Source organism: Gopherus evgoodei, chromosome 7 (genome assembly GCF_007399415.2).
Source record: "Gopherus evgoodei ecotype Sinaloan lineage chromosome 7, rGopEvg1_v1.p, whole genome shotgun sequence".
Taxonomy (NCBI): Eukaryota; Metazoa; Chordata; order Testudines; family Testudinidae; genus Gopherus; species Gopherus evgoodei.
This window is the reverse complement of record NC_044328.1, coordinates 93,815,642-93,834,140: the sequence shown is the minus strand read 5'-3', so window position 1 is coordinate 93,834,140 and position 18,499 is coordinate 93,815,642. Positions and strand designations below refer to the sequence as shown.

The following is an 18,499-nucleotide window of genomic DNA, read 5'->3' as shown; positions in this document are numbered from 1 at the left end:
GTGTTAATTAAATTTGTGACTGAACTCCTTAGGGGAGAATTGTATGTCCCCTGCTCTGTTTTACCTGCATTCTGCCACATATTTCATGTTATAGCACTCTCGAATGATTACCAAGTATGTGTTGTTCATTTTAAGAACACTTTCACTACAGATTTCACAAAGAAGGTATCAATGTGAGATTTTTAAAGACTGCTGTAGCACTCGACCCAAGGTTTAAGAATCTGAAGTACCATCCAAAATCTGAGAGGAATGAGGTGTGGAGCATGCTTTCAGAAGTCTTAAAAGAGCAACACTCTGATGCAGAAACTATGGAACCCAAACCACCAAAAAAAACCAAAACCCCACAACCTTCTGCTGTGGCATCTGACTCAAATAATGAAAATGAACATGCATCGGTCCGCACTGCTTTGGATTATTATCAAGCAGAACCTGTCATCAGCATGGACATGTGTCCCCTGGAATGGCTGAAGCATGAAAGGACATGAATCTTAGCACATCTGGCACATGAATATCTTGTGACGCCGGTACAACAGTGCCATGAGAATACCTGTTCCCACTTTCAGGTGATGTAAACAAGTGGGCATCATTATCTCCTACAAATGTAAACAAACTTGTTTGTCTAAGCAATTGGCTGAACAAGAAGTAGGACTGAGTGGACTTGTAGGCTCTAAAATTTCACATTGTTTTATTTTTGAATGCAGTTTTTTTGTATATAATTCTACATTTGCAAGTTCAACTTTCATGATAAAGAGATTGCACTACAGGTTGTATTAGGTGAATTGAAAAATACTATTTCTTTTATTATTACAGTGCAAATATTTGTAATTAAAAATAAATATAAAGTGAGCACTGTACACTTTGTATTCTGTGTTGTAATTCAAATCAATATATTTGTAAATGTAGAAAACATCCAAAAATATTTAAATAAATGTTATTCTATTATTAACAGCATGATTAATCGCGATTCCTTTTTTTAATCACTTGACAGCCCTACTTTTTAGCCTCTTAGCTACAATCAAGTGTCGTATCAGTTAGATATCTGATATGTTCATGATTGTGCCCTGCACTGGTCCTGGGGGAGAAGGGTCAGGTGAGAAGAAGAATCTGTTTTTTTCCATTTCTAATTTCTGTGACTTGGGTGGGGGGCTGTTTTTCTTGATTTTATACATTATTTTGGGATTTCCCCCAATCTATATTTGTGATAATGCTGAAATAAATGGTGAAAGAAAGGTGAAAATTGACTTAAAATGAGGAGTGGTAGTGCCCTCCAATATACTCTCCTTGTTGCTCTGTTGATCTGACCCTTCATGGTATACTAGAATCCAGATGTTAAGAATTATGCATGTGCATAATATTTGCTTGCAATTACCAGAGTTATCCATACAGTCATAGTATTTATGGGGCCAAAGTGTAGAACTGATAAATGAAATTGTTTTTAATTTATTAATGTAACTTCTGTTCATCATCCACACTACACTTGCCTACACTGTAACTTCTGTTCCATATTGTAATTCAAACCCCATTTTAAAACACTCACTCCATTTTGTAAAAGCTTTCTCCAACCTTCATTTTTGCAAACCCTGCTGTAATCTTATTAGTTTAGTTTAGATGTGTGAATGAGGTATGTATGGATGACAGAATCAACCTCCAGCCCCAGCCTGTCCTGATGAGATAAAGTTCAAATACCAACGGCTGAAGACCTAGACAACAGCCCTAAACAAAGTAAGAAGCATCCACCCTAAAAAGAAAAAGGACAACAGAAGAAAGATCAAAGCCAGGTTCAAGGCTGAAAGTCACGCCTGCAATTGATCGGTGATCAATCCAAACCCAGAGGCAGCATGACACAGCAAGACCTATAGACTTTGAATCCAAACTAAAAGCCTATAAAAAAGAAGGGTGAGATGAGAGACTCTGGGTAACATTCTGCTGCCAATATGGAAGGACATCAGTGCCTGCCCAACAGAGATCCAGCTTGTCCTTGTGCCTGGCTTTCCTGGCCAGTTAGCCGCCACAAACTACAAACCCAAGCTACAAAATCAAGCTATGAACTTAAGCTATCTTCAGGACTGGTAACTATGCAGCAGCTGCAGAACATCTGATGGATGTGTGTGTGTTTGTGAATGTGTTATGTGTATAGGTATAATGTGTGTGTATAAGAATTAAGATATTAGTTAGTCATAAATCAAATTGTTATAATAATAAATGTGGCATCTTTGTCTTGTCCCCTTTAATAAGATCCTGCTGGTTTTTACTGGTCTAATATAATTGGTATAACAAAAGGGCCAAGTGGATCTTTAATCGAGCATGCATATATGCAGTTATGAGCCTACATAATTTTAGAAATCTGGGCCAGGATGACGGAAACACTGGCACATACTTATTATTATTACATTCATTTGTAAAGCATCCGCCACCTCTGCTAGGTATAAGTGCTTGCCCATGTACCAGCTTATGCTTTGAGTTTACTTAGGACTTCTAGATCAAAATTTCATCTTTGATCTCATATTTGCAAATAATCATTCAAAAGATTTCAGCTTTCAAATTTTCAGCAGCTGAGTTGGAACACACTATGGAAGGATAAAACCATCATCATTCAAAATTTTTAATATACACCTCTACCCCGATATAACACTGTCCTCTGGAGCAAAAAAAAAAAAAAATCTTACTGTGTGTTATAGGTGAAACCGCATTAGATCGAACTTGCTTTGATCCACTGGAGTGCGCAGCCCTGCCCTCCCAGAGTGCTGCTTTACCGCGTTATAGCCAAATTCATGTTATATTGCGTTGCGTTATATCGGGGAAGAGGTGTACCAAATATATATGTAATTCTCCCAGTGTAATTTTCCCAGTTAGTGTATAGACATTATTATTTATTCTTTGGTGAGCGCTGACAGTGTACTCCAGTGATGCACATAACAAGGATGGAGAAACAGGGAATTTACAGTTTATACTAGTTATACACCATATAGTCAAAACAATTTCATATATACAAGCTATTGTATGAAGAATGACAAACCTTCAGGCCATTAATTTTAAGTAAGATGTTCTTGTTTCTTAAATATAGAGCAATGCACAGTGGTTGACAGACTGTCATCAAAAATCTCAGCAGAATAAGTGAACTTTGAAAACACATCTTTCTCAAGGACACCTATAAACCCTGGCATGGCGTCATACATGTTAACTTTCAGAAATTAACGTGTGTGTGTTAAAAAACAAACTGTAAAAATTGGAGAGTGAATCAGACACTCACATTAATTTTGTTTTAAAATTGTCCCACTCCCTTGTCTGCATATTGTCTACTTAAGATCTCTTCCTTTTAGAGTTTATCTTCATACACCTCTGTAAAATGTGTCTATCTCACTGCTGAAAATATACAGATAATAATTAAGCATCAAAACATTGAGGCAAGTACCAAATTTACATGCTTTACCTAAGGCACAGAAAGGTGAAGTGATTTACCCAACATCATGCAGTGAGTCACCAGTAGAGCAGAAGATAGAATTCCAGTGTCCTAACTCAGCCTCCTGCTCAACGCTGCCTCCCATAATGAGATGCTATTCCATATTTATCATTTTCCCTTTGCATTTTACTGTATATACAAAACTTTTCCAAACATTGCTGAGCCTAATAAACAAGAAGGCAGGTAGCAGATAACTTAGAATATGACAAGGACAAGACCGTACCATTATTACTGCTATTAGTTCATCCCATAAGTTTTCTTCTGTGATAGAAGAAGCTTGAGACATACAATATTAATTCCAAAGTTATACATAAAACGCATATGATCACCTCTTTGTTAGAAAGAATTTGGGAAAACAAGATGTTTGGCATAAAATCTGTACTTCTAGCTCTAGCATAGTACAATATGAAGTCTTTCTAAACGCCACACGGTCTATATTTACTGAGGTCACTGGACATCCGTTTCCTGCATGTTCTGTTAACACTTTATCATACATCATGGGCAGCGCATACCCCCAGTTTGAGGAAGCTAGCCCCGCTTCCGCCCGAGGCCCTGCCCCCACTCTGCCCCTTCAACTCCCCCACTCTCGCCAACCGTTAGCACAACCTCAAATCCCAACTGCCCTGCCGGGACCCAGCGCAGTCCGGAGGAAGCCCGGCCAGCTGGTGCTGAGGCCTGAGCCTAGGCTTCTCAGAGGAGCTCTGAGCCTTGCCACAGCCCAGCCCCAGGGCTGCAGCAATTACCAGAGGTTTGGGGAGGTTTAGCCTCCCCCAGCCTCCAGTAGCCACCGCCCATGTCATACATAAACAAACTATACTAACCAGTGTCCTTTATATATAGTTAGTATTCATAGCCTGCCTTCTGGCTGCACTATCAGCTTCTTCCTATTGTATTATTTGGTGCTTATGTAATGCTAATTTTATATCATTGATTCACAGGATACAGACATATTGGATAAGTCTCCACTGTGAAGGAGAACTTTTCTCTACAGACCCTGTTAAACAAAAGTATTGAGTGAATAAGACATTTTTTAAAGTTCTGACATGATTTTGCCTCCAAGGTACATTTTCTCCAAAGTCTAACAGTTCTAGCAGCCCTATATAGTACTACTGAGTGACAATCCACCACAGCTATAGGACCATTATATTGTTATTTTGGAACTCTGAATAACAAAGCAGTCAGTGCTGACTTCTTGTCCTGCAGCATGTATCAACTGTAAAATAAAAGATTGGTCTACTTCTCTGAAACTCAGAACAATTGTTTCTATAAGTGACCTTACTGTGTGTGCATCTAGATCAGAAACAAGCCCATTCCTAGCTAACGTGGTTACAATTAGCAATCCATCAGCAGTACTGGCAGTCAAATCAAAGTCTTCTCTTAAATTCAAACATCACTTCTGTTTAACGAATTTCAAAGGCAACATTTTATACGTTTTTAATTTTCAAATGCTGTCACAACACAGGGAGCAGACATGCCATTCAACTCCAGCTGTCACATATGGCCTTGTTTATTATATGGATTCATCATACAAATATTCCACTGGTGCTAGTGACAGTGGGAGCCCTGGTGTAGACAAAGTGCTTACATTTTTAACACCTGTGATAAAGTTCCTCCTCTACCTTGGTGGGTCCTGTGCTTATTGGCAGATTTTGCTAGCCTCAGAGATCTTCCTGTGTTGGATCAAGAGTTGGGAGGTTTTGGGGGGGAATCCAGGCCCGCCCTCTACCCCAGGTTCCAGCCCAGGGCCCTGTGCAGGACCGGTGCCAGGGGTTTTAGCGCCCTAGGCGCACGACAATTTTGCCGCCCCGCGCCCTGGTCCCGCGGCTCCAGTGGAGCTGCTGCAGTGGTGCCTGCGGAGGGTCCGCTGGTCCGCGGCTCCAGTGGAGCTGCCGCAGTGGTGCCTGCGGGAGGTCCACTGGAGCCGCGGGAGCAGCTGACTGTCTTCAGGCACAACTGCAGCAGCTCCACCGGAGCCGCGGACCAGCGGACCCTCCGCAGGCACCACTGCGGCAGCTCCACCAGAGCTGCCTGCCGCCCCCTCTGGCAAAACTGCCACCCACCAATAATCCTGGCGCCCTAGGCAATTGCTTAGGCCGCCTAAATGGAAGCGCCGGCCCTGGCCCTGTGGACTGCAGCTGTCTAAAGTGCCTCCTGTAACAGCTGCATAATAGCTACAACTCCTTGGGCTACTTCCCCAAGGCCTCCTCCCAACAGCACCTTTTTTCTCCCACAGGACCTTCCTCCTGATGTCTGTTAACACTTGTACTCCTCAGTCCTCCAACAGCACATCCTCTCACTCCCAGCTCCTTACACACACCTCACTAACTGGAGTGAGAGCCTTTTTATACCAGGTGTCCTGATTAGCCTTAATTAATTCTAGTAACTTCCCAATTGGCTACGGGTGTCCTAATTAGCCTGCCTTCCTTAATTAGTTCTAGAAAGTTCCTGAGTGTTCTGGAATAGTCCCTGTTACCTTACCCAGGGAAAAGGAACCTGCTTAACCTGGAACTAATGTATCTACCTTCGACCACTCTCTTGTAGCCGTCTGGCTTGACCCTGTCATACACCGTATTATCAGACCCGCTCTGAGCCGTTTAGAATGTGGTATTAAAAATGCTAGCAGGTACAGAAGACTTGTGTGCACTAGGCGTGAATCCTAGCCCCACTGAAGTCAAGGACAATAATCCCACTGAATTTAATGGAGCTAATATAGTCTTCCCAAAATTGCTAACACTGGTGGAGCTGCATTGCAACAGTGGAAAATTTTTACCAATGTCCTTGGTAAACAAGGCTTAAGTATGCAAATTCATGTCTTCATTTTAAAGGTAAATAGATTCTATAAGCAAATGCAAAGCTTCCTTTTTCAAAAAGCGGAAGCTCAATAAAACGGGCTGAAGTGAGCTGCAGTAGTGTAGTCAAGAGTAAATTGAGTTTTCCCTCTTTTCATTTGGGGAATAAGGAGTTTAGTTTAGATTATTTATTTTTTTACCACTATCCCACTGGGGGAGCTGCAGATTTTTTTGGTCTAGCTGCTCTTACAACATTTTAAAAGACTGCACGATTTACTGAAGGACCTCATCATGCAAAAACAACTGCTTTCCAAGAGATGAGAAAGGAACCGATGTAATGGCCAAGGCACTTACGTTCATATACAATATCTACTTTGTGTCACAGATATAACTTAGGTGAACTGAAACCATTCTGACCTACTTGTTTCCCACAGTGCAAAATGACAAGCCACAGTTTTATCATGTCATTTAATGGTCCTCCATTCTTTTAAAACAGAAGAACAACAGATGGGTAGCAAGCAGTTCAACAAAGGCTCAAATGTCTTCCAAAGGTGTTTTAGTGCCTGTATTCTAGCAAGAGATATGACCAGAAAACTCAGTAACAACTCAACTGAGAACTCCAGGTGTTGCAGTAAAATTTATACTGACATGTTTATAGTCTGGTAAAGATTCTGTCAATCTTTAAATCAATTATCTCCAGTTTGGAAATTTTTTACAATTTAAAATAGCTAGACCAAACCAAGTGTAATTGTTTCGGCATCTACTCCAAGACCTTTATGGCTTAGTTCAATTGATGTGTCTAGATAGGAGATGTGGATTTACATAATACTTACTAAAATCTCAAAAGTGTTTATGGTTTGTATTTTTATCCCCTAATTCTGTGTGACAGAGAATATTTTGTTGAACTTAATGAATAGAATAGGATTAAAAAAAGAGGTAGGTTTAGATAGAGTTTCATATTTACATACTATGCCATTAAACAAAGTGATGGGGTTCCCCTGAGACCTCTTTCACTCCGTTGCCAAGGAACTCAGTTTGACTGCAGTCTCCTCATCCAGATTCCTTTATCTGGCATACAGCAAAGCTATAATGAGTTGATCAGACTCAAGCATAGGGGATGGGCATAAAGCGTACCACACATCCAGTGTTACACAGCAAATCTCTTCCTTTACACACATTTACATTGCTTTTATTATACACTGAATTACACGTTTTGGGACTTGCTTGATTACTTTATAGGAACCAATCCCTGTACAGCATGCTCTGTCCATACACAGTCAATGTATGGCCTACTCAGTACCTCATCTTTACATTCCTTACATTTATCTTGCCCATTGTAAATGATTCCCTGAGTGTTGCCCCTTATCTTAGCTAGTACAGATATTCTGTTTCCAGGCTGCTGATCCATTTACCTCCCTAATCCTGTCTCCCAAGAAATGAGGTCTCAGCCATGTCCAATTACTTTTGTCAAGCCAGGCCTACACAAAGAAAGCATAGTCATGAAGGATGGAAAAGACTTATTAAATCAGCTAGTCATTCCTCTTGCCAATCAAGAATAAGATAGGTTGCAAATTATGGGAGCTAAAAATGTATCATGTCAAGTTTTATAAGCAGGGAAAAAAACCCTAGGAGAGAAAATACTCCTTAAGATGAGGTATGAGAATACATTGAGCCTTAACAAACCAGAAATGAACTGATGAAAACCAGGAAGAAGGTTTTACAGTCCCCAGTGGTTGCATAATTACAAAACCCAATTACTGTTTTCAACAATAAATACACAACGGAGAGAACATTAGTGGGTAGAGCTCAGTCCCTGGGAAAATAGGGCCTGACCATGTGGGTCTGCACCTCCATTTGAAATTTTTTAGGGGTCTGCAAGTGAAGAAAGGTTGAAAACTACTGCCTTACAGCATCAAGGCCAAAGGGAGCTCTTCAGCAATACAGTATTGTATGTTATCAATGTACAGACTTTTATCATATGAATAATCAGAAATCTGATTTATATTAAAGAGGACAGGACAATGGGCCCCTTTGCTTCTCTTGGAGATTCACAGCATATGGAATTAAGTCACCATTCCCATTCAGAGTGAATTAAGGAGAGTCACTCCATTCAGCAAATACTATCTTACTCATGCAATGAATCCCAATGAAGTCAAGGGGACTACTAACATGCAGGGGCTGCAATAAACAGTTTTTTACCATTTGAATAACAAGAAATTAATGTTGACAGCTTCATGTTTGAGCAAACATTACATTTTTAAGCAGAACATACTCCCATCAGATATACATCTTTTGGAAATTTCACAGCTTTAGAAAATACTGTAGAACTTCAGAGTTATGAACACCAGAGTTACGAACTGACCGGTCAATCACACGCCTCACACAATCAGGCGGCAGAGACAAAGAAAAAGAAAAAAAATACAAATAATGTACTGTACTGTGTTAAACGTAAACAACTAAAAAAAAAGGGAAAGTTTAATAAAAGATTGACAAGGTAAGGAAACTGTTTCTGTGCTTGTTTCATTTAAATTAAGACGGTTAAAAGCAGCACTTATCTTTTGCATAGTAAAATTTCAAAGCTGTATTAAGCCAATTTTCAGTTGTAAACTTTTGAAAGAACCACTATAATGTTTTGTTCAGAGTTACAAACAACTTCCATTCCTACGGTGTTCCTGACTACAAGGTTTTTACCATACATGGATTTAAGCCAATTTAAATTGTGGAGCAAATAGACATACTTTTACGTTACATCTGACAATTTCTTACAAGGCACATACTTATGCCACAAACATATCACATCTACTGAGAGGTGCAAAAATACAGGCGCAAAACCAAAACCAAGCAAATTATGGCCCTGAATTCTGCAAGGTACTTACACATATGCCAAACTTTAAGCATGAGAGTAGTCCCAAGAATTTCAGTAGAACTACACACATGCTGAAAATTAGGCACATGCTTAAGTACCTTGTTGAACTGAGACCTATCATATTTTAGGGTTTTTTTTGCCAACTTTAGGCTTGCAATTTTATGAAACTGGAAACAAATGCTCAGCCAAACTCAGACTCAAGAAAATACAACCAAAATGGCAATGAAGGCATTAAGGTTACTTATTCTGAACTTTTAACAAAAAAATTGTTGAAATATCACAGTGGCATCTGGTTGTGCTGTTACAACAGTGCATTTCCATTATAAACCCCTATTTTTCATGGCTGTATACAACTCAGCTGAAAAAAGTGTTCCAGGCTGAAACTGAACAGAAATGTTTTAAGACCAAGAGCTTCTTTAAATAAAACCTTCAAAACATATCAGAATACAAAGAAGTTGATATTTACCAGCCTCTAATGCCTTTATTTTACACTCTCCTAAAAGATCTAGTTTACAATTAGATTCTGTAGACATATTTAAAGTAATATACAGTTATGTGACAGATATATAAAGTGCAGCTCCCTCTAATTACTATTCACAATAATCTTTATTATGTGATATGTAACACAAAACTGAGCACTGTTAATTTGCTTTCACAAGATACTGTACACTCTTTACATGATGCCAAGTATTAGAGGGGTAGCCATGTTAGTCTGGAGGGAGAAGCAGGACGTGGCAGCACAGTGAGGGGAGGAGGTGGAGCAGAGGTGAGTGAGGTGGGGCAAGAAGCTGCTAGTGGGTACAGAGCACCCACCAATTTTTCCCCATGGGTGCTCCAGCCCCAGAGCACCCACGGAGTCAGCGCCTATGTCATCATGTGCCAGCAATGCCCCTCTGCCATGTACATTGGCCAAACCAGACAGTCTCTATGTAAAAGAATAAATGGACGCAAATCAGACATCAGGAATGGTAACATACAAAACCAGTAGGAGAACACTTCAATCTGCCTGGACATTCAATAACAGACTTAAAAGTAGCCATCCTTCAAAAAAAAATAACTTCAAATATAGACTTCAAAGAGAAACTGCAGAGCTACAATTCATTTGCAAACTTAATACCATTAATTTGGGCTTGATTAAGGACTGGGAATGGCTGGCTCACTACAAAAGCAATTTTCCCTCTCTTGGTATTGACACCTCCTCATCAGTTATTGGGAGTGAACCACATCCACCCTGACTGAATTGGCCCTGTCAGCATTCGTTCTCCACTTGTAAGGCAACTCCGTTCTCTTCCAACTCCATGCATCTGAAGAAGTGGGGCTTTTACCCACAAAGCTTATGCCCAAATAAAACTGTTAGTCTTTAAGGTGCCACTGGACTCCTCATTGTTTTTGTACACTCTTCGAGCCTCTGTTGTATCGGTATTATCAATAGTTCAAACATTTAACTTTGGATTTAGGGCCTGATGCAGTGTTAATTGAAATCAGTGGAAAGACATCCACTGATTTCAGCAGACATTGGGTCATACCCATAATCCTTCAATCTTCTCAGGAAAAATGCATCACTGCAATCACTTTACAACAGTGTCATCTTTGGGAAATGTTATTTGAAGAAGGATTTTGACTTTAGAACTTAAGGCTTAGCACCTAAGTCAAGACTAAAGCTCTCAGTAATTTCTACTGGAGTAGAATCAATGAAAAAAACAACTGGGCTTTTACTCTCCTCTTTGCTATTTAGGATGAATAAGGAAGGCTTGATGGATTGTGTCCCTCTCCACCTTTCCCCAAAACGAAAAATATTTTTCTGCTTCTTTTTTAAATTAGAAATTCAGGATATGTCCTCCCTGAAGGACTGTACAATAAGATGTCACAAGAATCAAGAGACAAAGTTGAACAACTGAGAAGGGAAGAGATTTTTTTTTTAATCAGGCTGTTTAAAATTTCATTGTTTGTTTCAGTGGTAGTCAATATCTGCTGGGCTTTGAGGTTTCTTTAATTTTGTTTTTTGTGCTTAAGTTATTGCTAGGGTCTCCAAACAATGGGTCATCTTACAAACCAGAATGCTGAGCCTGCAATCCTTACTGATGCCAGGGGTGTCCCACAGGAGTTTGCTTGAGTGCGGTCTACAGAAAGGGGTTCTAGGGTTACCAAGAGCATAAACCCAAGCACATATATTTTACTCTTTGCTCAGACTGACATGTATTTGAAGTTGAGTTGTTTGATTAATTCTGTTAACCACAACAAGGCTCTCCTGTCTTGGGAGCTGTTACTAGTTGACAGAATGAATTATAAACAGGGAAACTCAGTGTAGTGGATATTTGACAATAGCAAAAGCAGCACTTGTTAGAGAAAAAATAATAAAAGGCAAACATGGAGCCACATGTGAAAATATTTAGAGCCAGAAACTTGATTCAATATATGATCTGACAATCACTCCCCAGCTACACAAAGTAAATTGTAAAGTCCTTAGAACAAACCCCATCTCTCATTCTGTGTACTCTTCAAGGGGCATAAACAAGACAACTATGCACACAAAACAGTATAGCACAGTCATGGAGAAAGTGTTGGAGCATCAGGAGGAAGTTCAGTGTAATTTAGATTTTTCCTGCCCGTCCAGCTCCCCTGGACACCCCCCCATCTGCTCCATTTCCCCCATCCACCCTCCCGACCTCCCTCTCCATCTTTCCCTTACACCTCCCGATCTCCTCGTCTGTCCATCTCCCCCCACGCACCCCGCAATCTGCTCCGCCCCCCACCCCCTGATCTGTTCATATACCCTTCCCCCCACCCTCCTCTATCTTCCCCACCTCCTGCTCCGCAGCCTGTCCCCTCCTGCATGGTTTGGGGGAAGCGTAGCCCGAGCGCAAAGGGCAGCAGCGTCCCTTAGCCCCATGGCCTGTGCACATCTCCGGGCACGTGCTCCCGGGGGCGGCGCGTCCGGGGGCCGGACACCGGCCCTGCTCTGACCCCGCGCCGGGCTTGCGGGAGCGGAGCTGCCTACAGGGATCCGGACGCTCCAGGGCGCCAGCAGGGGCAGCATGGTGTTGGGGTGAGAGATGGATCCCCCCGATGCTTGGGACCCCTACAGCCGGCCGGCCCGCCGGACCCAGTGGCTGGTCAGCGCCCTGGCGTATCACTACGGGCTGGATCGGGGCGTGGAGAACGAGATCATCGTGCTGGCCACGGGCTTGGACCAGTACTTGCAGGAGATCTTCCACCACCTGGACTGCGAGGCGGAAGGCAGGATCCCCGGCGAGGACTTCCGCACCCTCTGCCAGGTGCTGGGGCTGGCGGACCCGGAGGAGGCGGCGGCCGACCCGGAGGAGTGCGCCGGCCTCTGCGAGGACCTGGCCCCGGAGCTGACTTTCCGCCAGTTCCACGCCAAACTCTGCGGCTACTTCAGCACCAAGGCCGGCTGCGCGCAGCAGCGCCCAGCGGTGGGCAGGCTGCCGCTGGGCAAGGAGAGCGAGCACATCGAGACCCAGATCCGGCTGCGCAGCCCGCTGCGGCGGCGCCGGGCCAGGGCGGGCCAGGGGGCTGCAGCCATCAAACGCGGCGGCCCCCGAGGGGCTTCTCCTCCCCCGGCCGCCCCCGGGCTGGCCTCGCACGCCATGCGGCCGGGCCCCTGCTCCAGGGAGTGCTACGAGGAGATCGTGGCTCTGGAGCAGGCTGAAGACCGGATCGTGAAGCTGGAGGAAGAGAACGGCAGCCTGCGGGAGCTGGTGGAGGACATGCGGGCAGCGCTGCAGAGCAGCGACGCCAGGTGCCTAGCTCTGCAGGTGAGCGGGGAAGGGCGCGGGCCGCTACACACTCGGGGGCTCTGGCCAGACTCCGCTCCGGGGACTCAGCCTGAGGCCAGAGCGAACCCAACCGTGGGAAACTGACACATGGAATTAGTCCCAGGCAGCAAAAGCTGCAGAGCTCCCTGTAAAGGCAGGGTGACAGGTCCCACTGTTCCCAAGCACTGCCACGCCTACACCCTGGCATGCTGGCACTCCAGCCTCTGCCCGCCTTCCTCCTACCAGCAGACGTTTGGGAGCCGCTGTTCTGATTTCAGGGGCACGTTGCCGTGTAAAGCAGGGCAGACTTGGGCTCCAGCTCTGACATTCGGCAGGGCAAATATGTATTCACTAGCTGCATTTGTCTAGCAGTGGTCGTGCTGCTCTGCTCCCGAGTGTGAGAGAAAGAGCTAAAAGAAGGGAATGAAATGCACCATCTTAAACTCTGTGCTCACCCCACTAGATCTATGAAAGATTTCCAGGAATTCTAATCAGGTTATTGTTGGGTAACTGGATTATAACAAGATTGGAGGATTATTGCTAATACGTTTGGGGAGAGATTTAATTAACGGATGAATGGAGTGCATCCATTTCTATCAGTACTGCTGGACAGGGGAGAGAGGCTTCCATTTCTAGTGTCAGGGTAACTGTGCATTAAAAGTTGGTTTAAATTTAACCTAAAGCACAACGCTACTTCTGTTAACTGAAAGTAAAGTTCACTCGAGCTAGTAGTGGTTAAAGGAGCTCATTAAAGCTTGTGTTCAGAGCAAACATTTTGTTAATTAGTTTGTGACCTATTTGCATTCACGTCAGTCTTGGGTGAAGGGGGGGTCTGTCTACCTCCAAATGCTTGTCATGACAAGCCATAGAAATGGACATTGTTGTTAGGGTCATTCAAACTCTCATCGATTACACAGTGCAACAAGCTGCTGGAACATATTTTAAAAAGTTAGACCACTAAAAGCCCATTGAAATATATGTAGGTGAAAGTGCAAAGGAGGGTGGGAGAATTTATATCCTTCCAGGCCTGGCTGGGGCTACTTGTTTATGCTGGAAAAGATTTTTGACCTTTCAGTCTGTTTATTTCATGGGCCATCAAGGCTTTCATACTTTTTTGGTGTTAATGTTATATGTAAATTGAAGATGAAGATGCTGTGATTTTCAAAAAATGAATGTCTGACATATTAATGATGCTTACCTGAATGATTGAGAGAGTTATGTTACATTAGTTCCAGATTACTGAATATAAATAGTTCTGTTTCTAAACAAATGGCAACTTGGATACTTATCATTATTTCTTCCTGGATATTGTGTGTTCATGTTGTTGCTGGTTTTTGTTTAAGACAACCAGTTTGGTTATGTACAATTTTCAAGAGGACATGTTTTGTTGTAGTATTACTATTTATTAATGAGACACTATAAGCTAGTGCATTATAGGGCTTTTAAAAAATATATTGACCGTCCTCCTGAAATGTGTATTTTGATCTTACTCTTTTCTTGTATGTGGCTTTGGTTTGTCAGTGTTTTATCAATAATGGATGTGGTCATGGTTGGATTTTTACCTGTGAGAATAGTAAGTAGGCAGTTCATTGTGAAAGAAATGTTTTGAGACTCACAGATAACCTCTGAGTTCATAGTTAGGCCCCACTCCTACAGTTGAACCGGGGAGGAGACCCTTGCATCCATGCAGAGCCACACTGACTTTGGGGCCTCAGGGCCCAGTCCTTGCTTAGGCAGAACTTCCATTGATTCCAATTAGTAAAGAGTACGAGATTTTAATTGCAGGCATTGCATAATTGCTCTAGGGAGACAAAGAATGCTGTCTAGCATAGAAAGGGTGAGGCCCTGGAAGCTTGACTTCTCCACTTTTTTTGGTGTGACTAGTTAACTTGAGTTAATAAATATATAAGCATTATCTGAATGTAAGTATATGTTTGAAGTTCTAATTTGACATTAACTATTAAATCTTCACACCAGCCCAGTGAAGTAGTAATCTCCCTGGTTTATAAATAGGAAAACTGAGACAAAACGGTGAAGTTACTGGCCCAGGGCCACAGGGTGAATCACAGGAAGAACTAGGATTAAAACTCAGGACACCTACTGATTACCAACTTCATGCTAATTTGTATAGCACACATGCCTGAAAAGGTCATGTTATGCTTCTCAAAATGCTAGATGCACCCCTGAGAACTGACTGAAACAATGGAGAGACATGACATTAAAACAATATGTGAGCATGTAAAACATTTGAGACAAAGTTTGCTGTACCTTTAATGAGTCAACTTTTCTACAGAAATTATGTATTTTGAAAATAATCGTATTACCCAAGGATTGTCCTTAGAACTTTGTATAGGCCAAAGGTAGATTCCTAATTAAGGGTAGGTTTACAAAACATGAAGAAAATATGTCAAAAAATCTGCCCATTTTCAGCTTTGATTAAAATGTTATTTTCAAATAAATTAATCTGTGTTCCTCTTTATGCTCCTGTTGATTGTAGGTAGGACTGTGGAAAAGCCATGCTAATCATAAAAAAGACGGGACCTGTTTTATAGGTAATAGGAGACAGTTAACTCCCAAATACTCCCAGCCCACCAAGTGCCTTCAGAGTGTCCTAAAGGAGGTGGAACTAATCCGGAATTCCAGAGATGGACAAATAGAAGAAGCAATTAGGGTCAATCACGAACTGCAAAAAGAATTGAGGAGTTCCCAGGAAGCTATAGTCACCCTGGAAGACTGCAACCGTAATCTGAAGAGGGAACAGGCAGAAATGAGGAAGAAAGTGGAAGAAGCTAGACACGCAGTCCTTAACAGTCTTGGCAAAGTGAAGGAGTTAGAAGCAAAAGCCAATAAAGTGCCACATTTGCATATATACATCCAGCAGCTAGAATCAGAACTACAGTACTATAGGTAAGTCTGATACCATTCAGAATAAATATATCAAATCACATTTAAACATAGCTGGGCTGGAAAATAAATGCTTATGTTAATGAATCTACTAAGATATTTTCTAAAGTGTGGTTGGAGAGGAATTAGGAGCTACCTATTCATTTTCTTAGAAAGGGTCCCTTGCAGAGCTGCATGCCTTCACGGAGTTTGGCCTGAGAAAAAATTACTGGTTTTGGCCTACAATGAGGTGGGAATAATCTACCCACCAATGAAAGTTAGAGTAGTAACACCTCAAGATAATCTAAAAAGCCATTGTTCACTCAATCCTTTATATATTACATTGTCCATTGCTAAGGTTTTTTTTTACTATAACTAATTTGAATTGGATTAGTTCCTGTTACTTAAACTAGATACACATAAAAATAGTAACTGAACAGATGATGTTCCATCACTCAGTCTAAGAGTATCCCTACACTACCTGCCGGATTGGCAGATAGTGATCAATCTATCTATCTAGCGATTGATTTATCGCATCTAGTGTAGACGCGATAAAATTGATCCCCAATAAGTTTGCCGTCGATTCCAGAACTCCACCGCGGCAAGAGGTGGAAGCGGAGTCGACAGGGAGAGCAGCAGCGGTCGACTTGCCGCCATCCTCACGGCCAGGTAAATCGACCTAAGATACGCTGACTTCAGTTACGCTATTTGCATAGTTGAAGTTGCTTATCTTAGGTCAACTCCCCCCCAGTGTAGACCTAGCCTAAACCTACACCTGAACAAGCAGCTCAGAAGTGCCATACATAAGGCCAGATTCTGGCCTACAATATTAAACTGTGACATAACTGATGTCTATCATTTTTCATTGATAGAATATATTGTGCTTAATTAGATAGCAAGCTCATTCAAAACAAAACAGATGATGGGTAATGATTCCATGCCTTGTACCCATGACATAGCCTTCCACTGATGGTAAGACAAATGGAAGTCAAAAGCAAGAAAAAATAAGCAAGCAGTTAAAGTTGTGGCTTACAGTTCTTAGTATACCAGGTGACCCACTTCACAGTTTTATTAATAGTAGGAGCAATTTTTAATTTAATACCTACCGCATGCCAGGTGAGCACCAATAAGTCTGACAATATACTTGTGAGACCATGTATCAGTTTTCATACATAGATCACAAAGTCTTTTCACAGGTATTATTATCATGCCTATTTTACATATGAGGAAACTGAGGCATAGAGAAGTTAAGTCATGTACCTAAAGTCACACAGTAATTTAGTGGCAATCTGAACAGAATCTAGGCCTAACTCCTAGCCTTGTGCTTTAACCACTAGCACAACAGGTTGGATAACTATATCTCCAAGACAGAGAAAAATGTGCACAAATTTAATTAGTGCCTAATCCAGCTGTTTTTGCTCAGACAAAATTTTCATTGAACTCACTGCTGCTTATTTAAGTTGCTGGGAATTTTGCATGAGCCAGGGCTAGATCCATAGACTTAATCATAGAATATCAGGGTTGCAAGGGACTTTAGGAGGTCATCTAGTGCAATCCCCTGCTCAAAGCAGGGCCAATCCCCAGACAGATTTTTACCTCAGTTCCCTGCATGGCTCCCCTCAAGGATTGAACTCACAAACCTGGGTTTAGCAGGCCAATGCTCAAACCACTGAGCTATGCACCCCCCTAATGTTCACATTTAGACTGACATATAATAAAAAAAGGTAACTTATATGCAAACTGACTGACTCAATTTTTTTCCTGATTCTTTACTTAAAAAACTGGTATTTTAATATTTTGACTATTCAGAACAGCTTTTCCCTTTTTAATCTGATATTTCCTGTCTCCTTATAGTAAGAATTCATATGGAGCTATTTGTGGTATTAGAGCTATTGTACTGTATTTATAGGGTGGGGAAAGTATCTAAAAATAATTACTCTATCCGGTGTCTTTCTGTAAGCATTGTGTATGTTAATATCTTCAGGTTTGTAGAAAATAAATGTATTTCATTAAATGGCTGTACCATTTTAAAATACCGTCAAGGGCATGTAACTTTCAAGACAGCTACTCACAGGGATTTGCTGGCAATGAGTCTAGAACAGAGCTGGGAGAAATTTTTTGACCAAAGCTTTTTTCAGTGAAAACCAGAGAGTTGGTCACACTCAAGCATTTCAAGAATTCATGTCAGTTTTTGCTAAACTATTTTGGTAAAGAAAAATTCATTTTGATATTTTCAGAAAAATGTCATTCAAAAGTGACTGGATTTCTTTAATTTTATTTTTTAACATTTGTATAAAGTTAAACAAATGCTTGAAATAAAACATTTAATGAAACAATTAACAAAAATTTTATTTGCAAACATTTCAAAAAATTTAAGTTTTATTTTTTACCCAATTTTTTAAAATCTTTTTGAATTTCCAGTAAATTGAAAAATCTGTTATTTATCTAGCTCTAGTCCTGTATAAGCCATGCAGCCTTCTCTCAACTGCCTGAAATAGAAAGTCTCCACTGGTCAACACAGTGAGGGCTTAGTTCCAAAGTTTGATGGATCATGAAAGCACATTTTTGTGAAGAGGGTAATGAGCTAGTTAAAGGTGAATAAGAAACATCAGCCTAGACTTGCTCAGTGAGCGCTCTTGCAGGCCATAGCAACATAAAGATCCATGGTTTATAAATGCGCATTATATGTGATTTGATATACAATCCTCAGATATTTTATTTCTGA

General features: G+C 41.5%; 2 protein-coding genes across 2 annotated transcripts in view; one reads left to right on the top strand and one right to left on the bottom strand.

Moving 5' to 3' along the window:
* Positions 1-18,499, bottom strand: part of KIAA1257 (KIAA1257 ortholog) — a 258,103-nt gene that overhangs the window by 87,756 nt on the left and 151,848 nt on the right. The window lies entirely within an intron of this gene.
* Positions 11,958-18,499, top strand: part of EFCC1 (EF-hand and coiled-coil domain containing 1) — a 91,506-nt gene continuing 84,964 nt past the window's right edge. The window contains exons 1-2 of the mRNA XM_030569775.1: positions 11,958-12,891; positions 15,389-15,798. Coding sequence (XP_030425635.1) covers positions 12,169-12,891; positions 15,389-15,798 — 1,133 coding nt within the window. The 5' untranslated portion in view covers positions 11,958-12,168. The remainder of the gene's footprint in view (positions 12,892-15,388; positions 15,799-18,499) is intronic.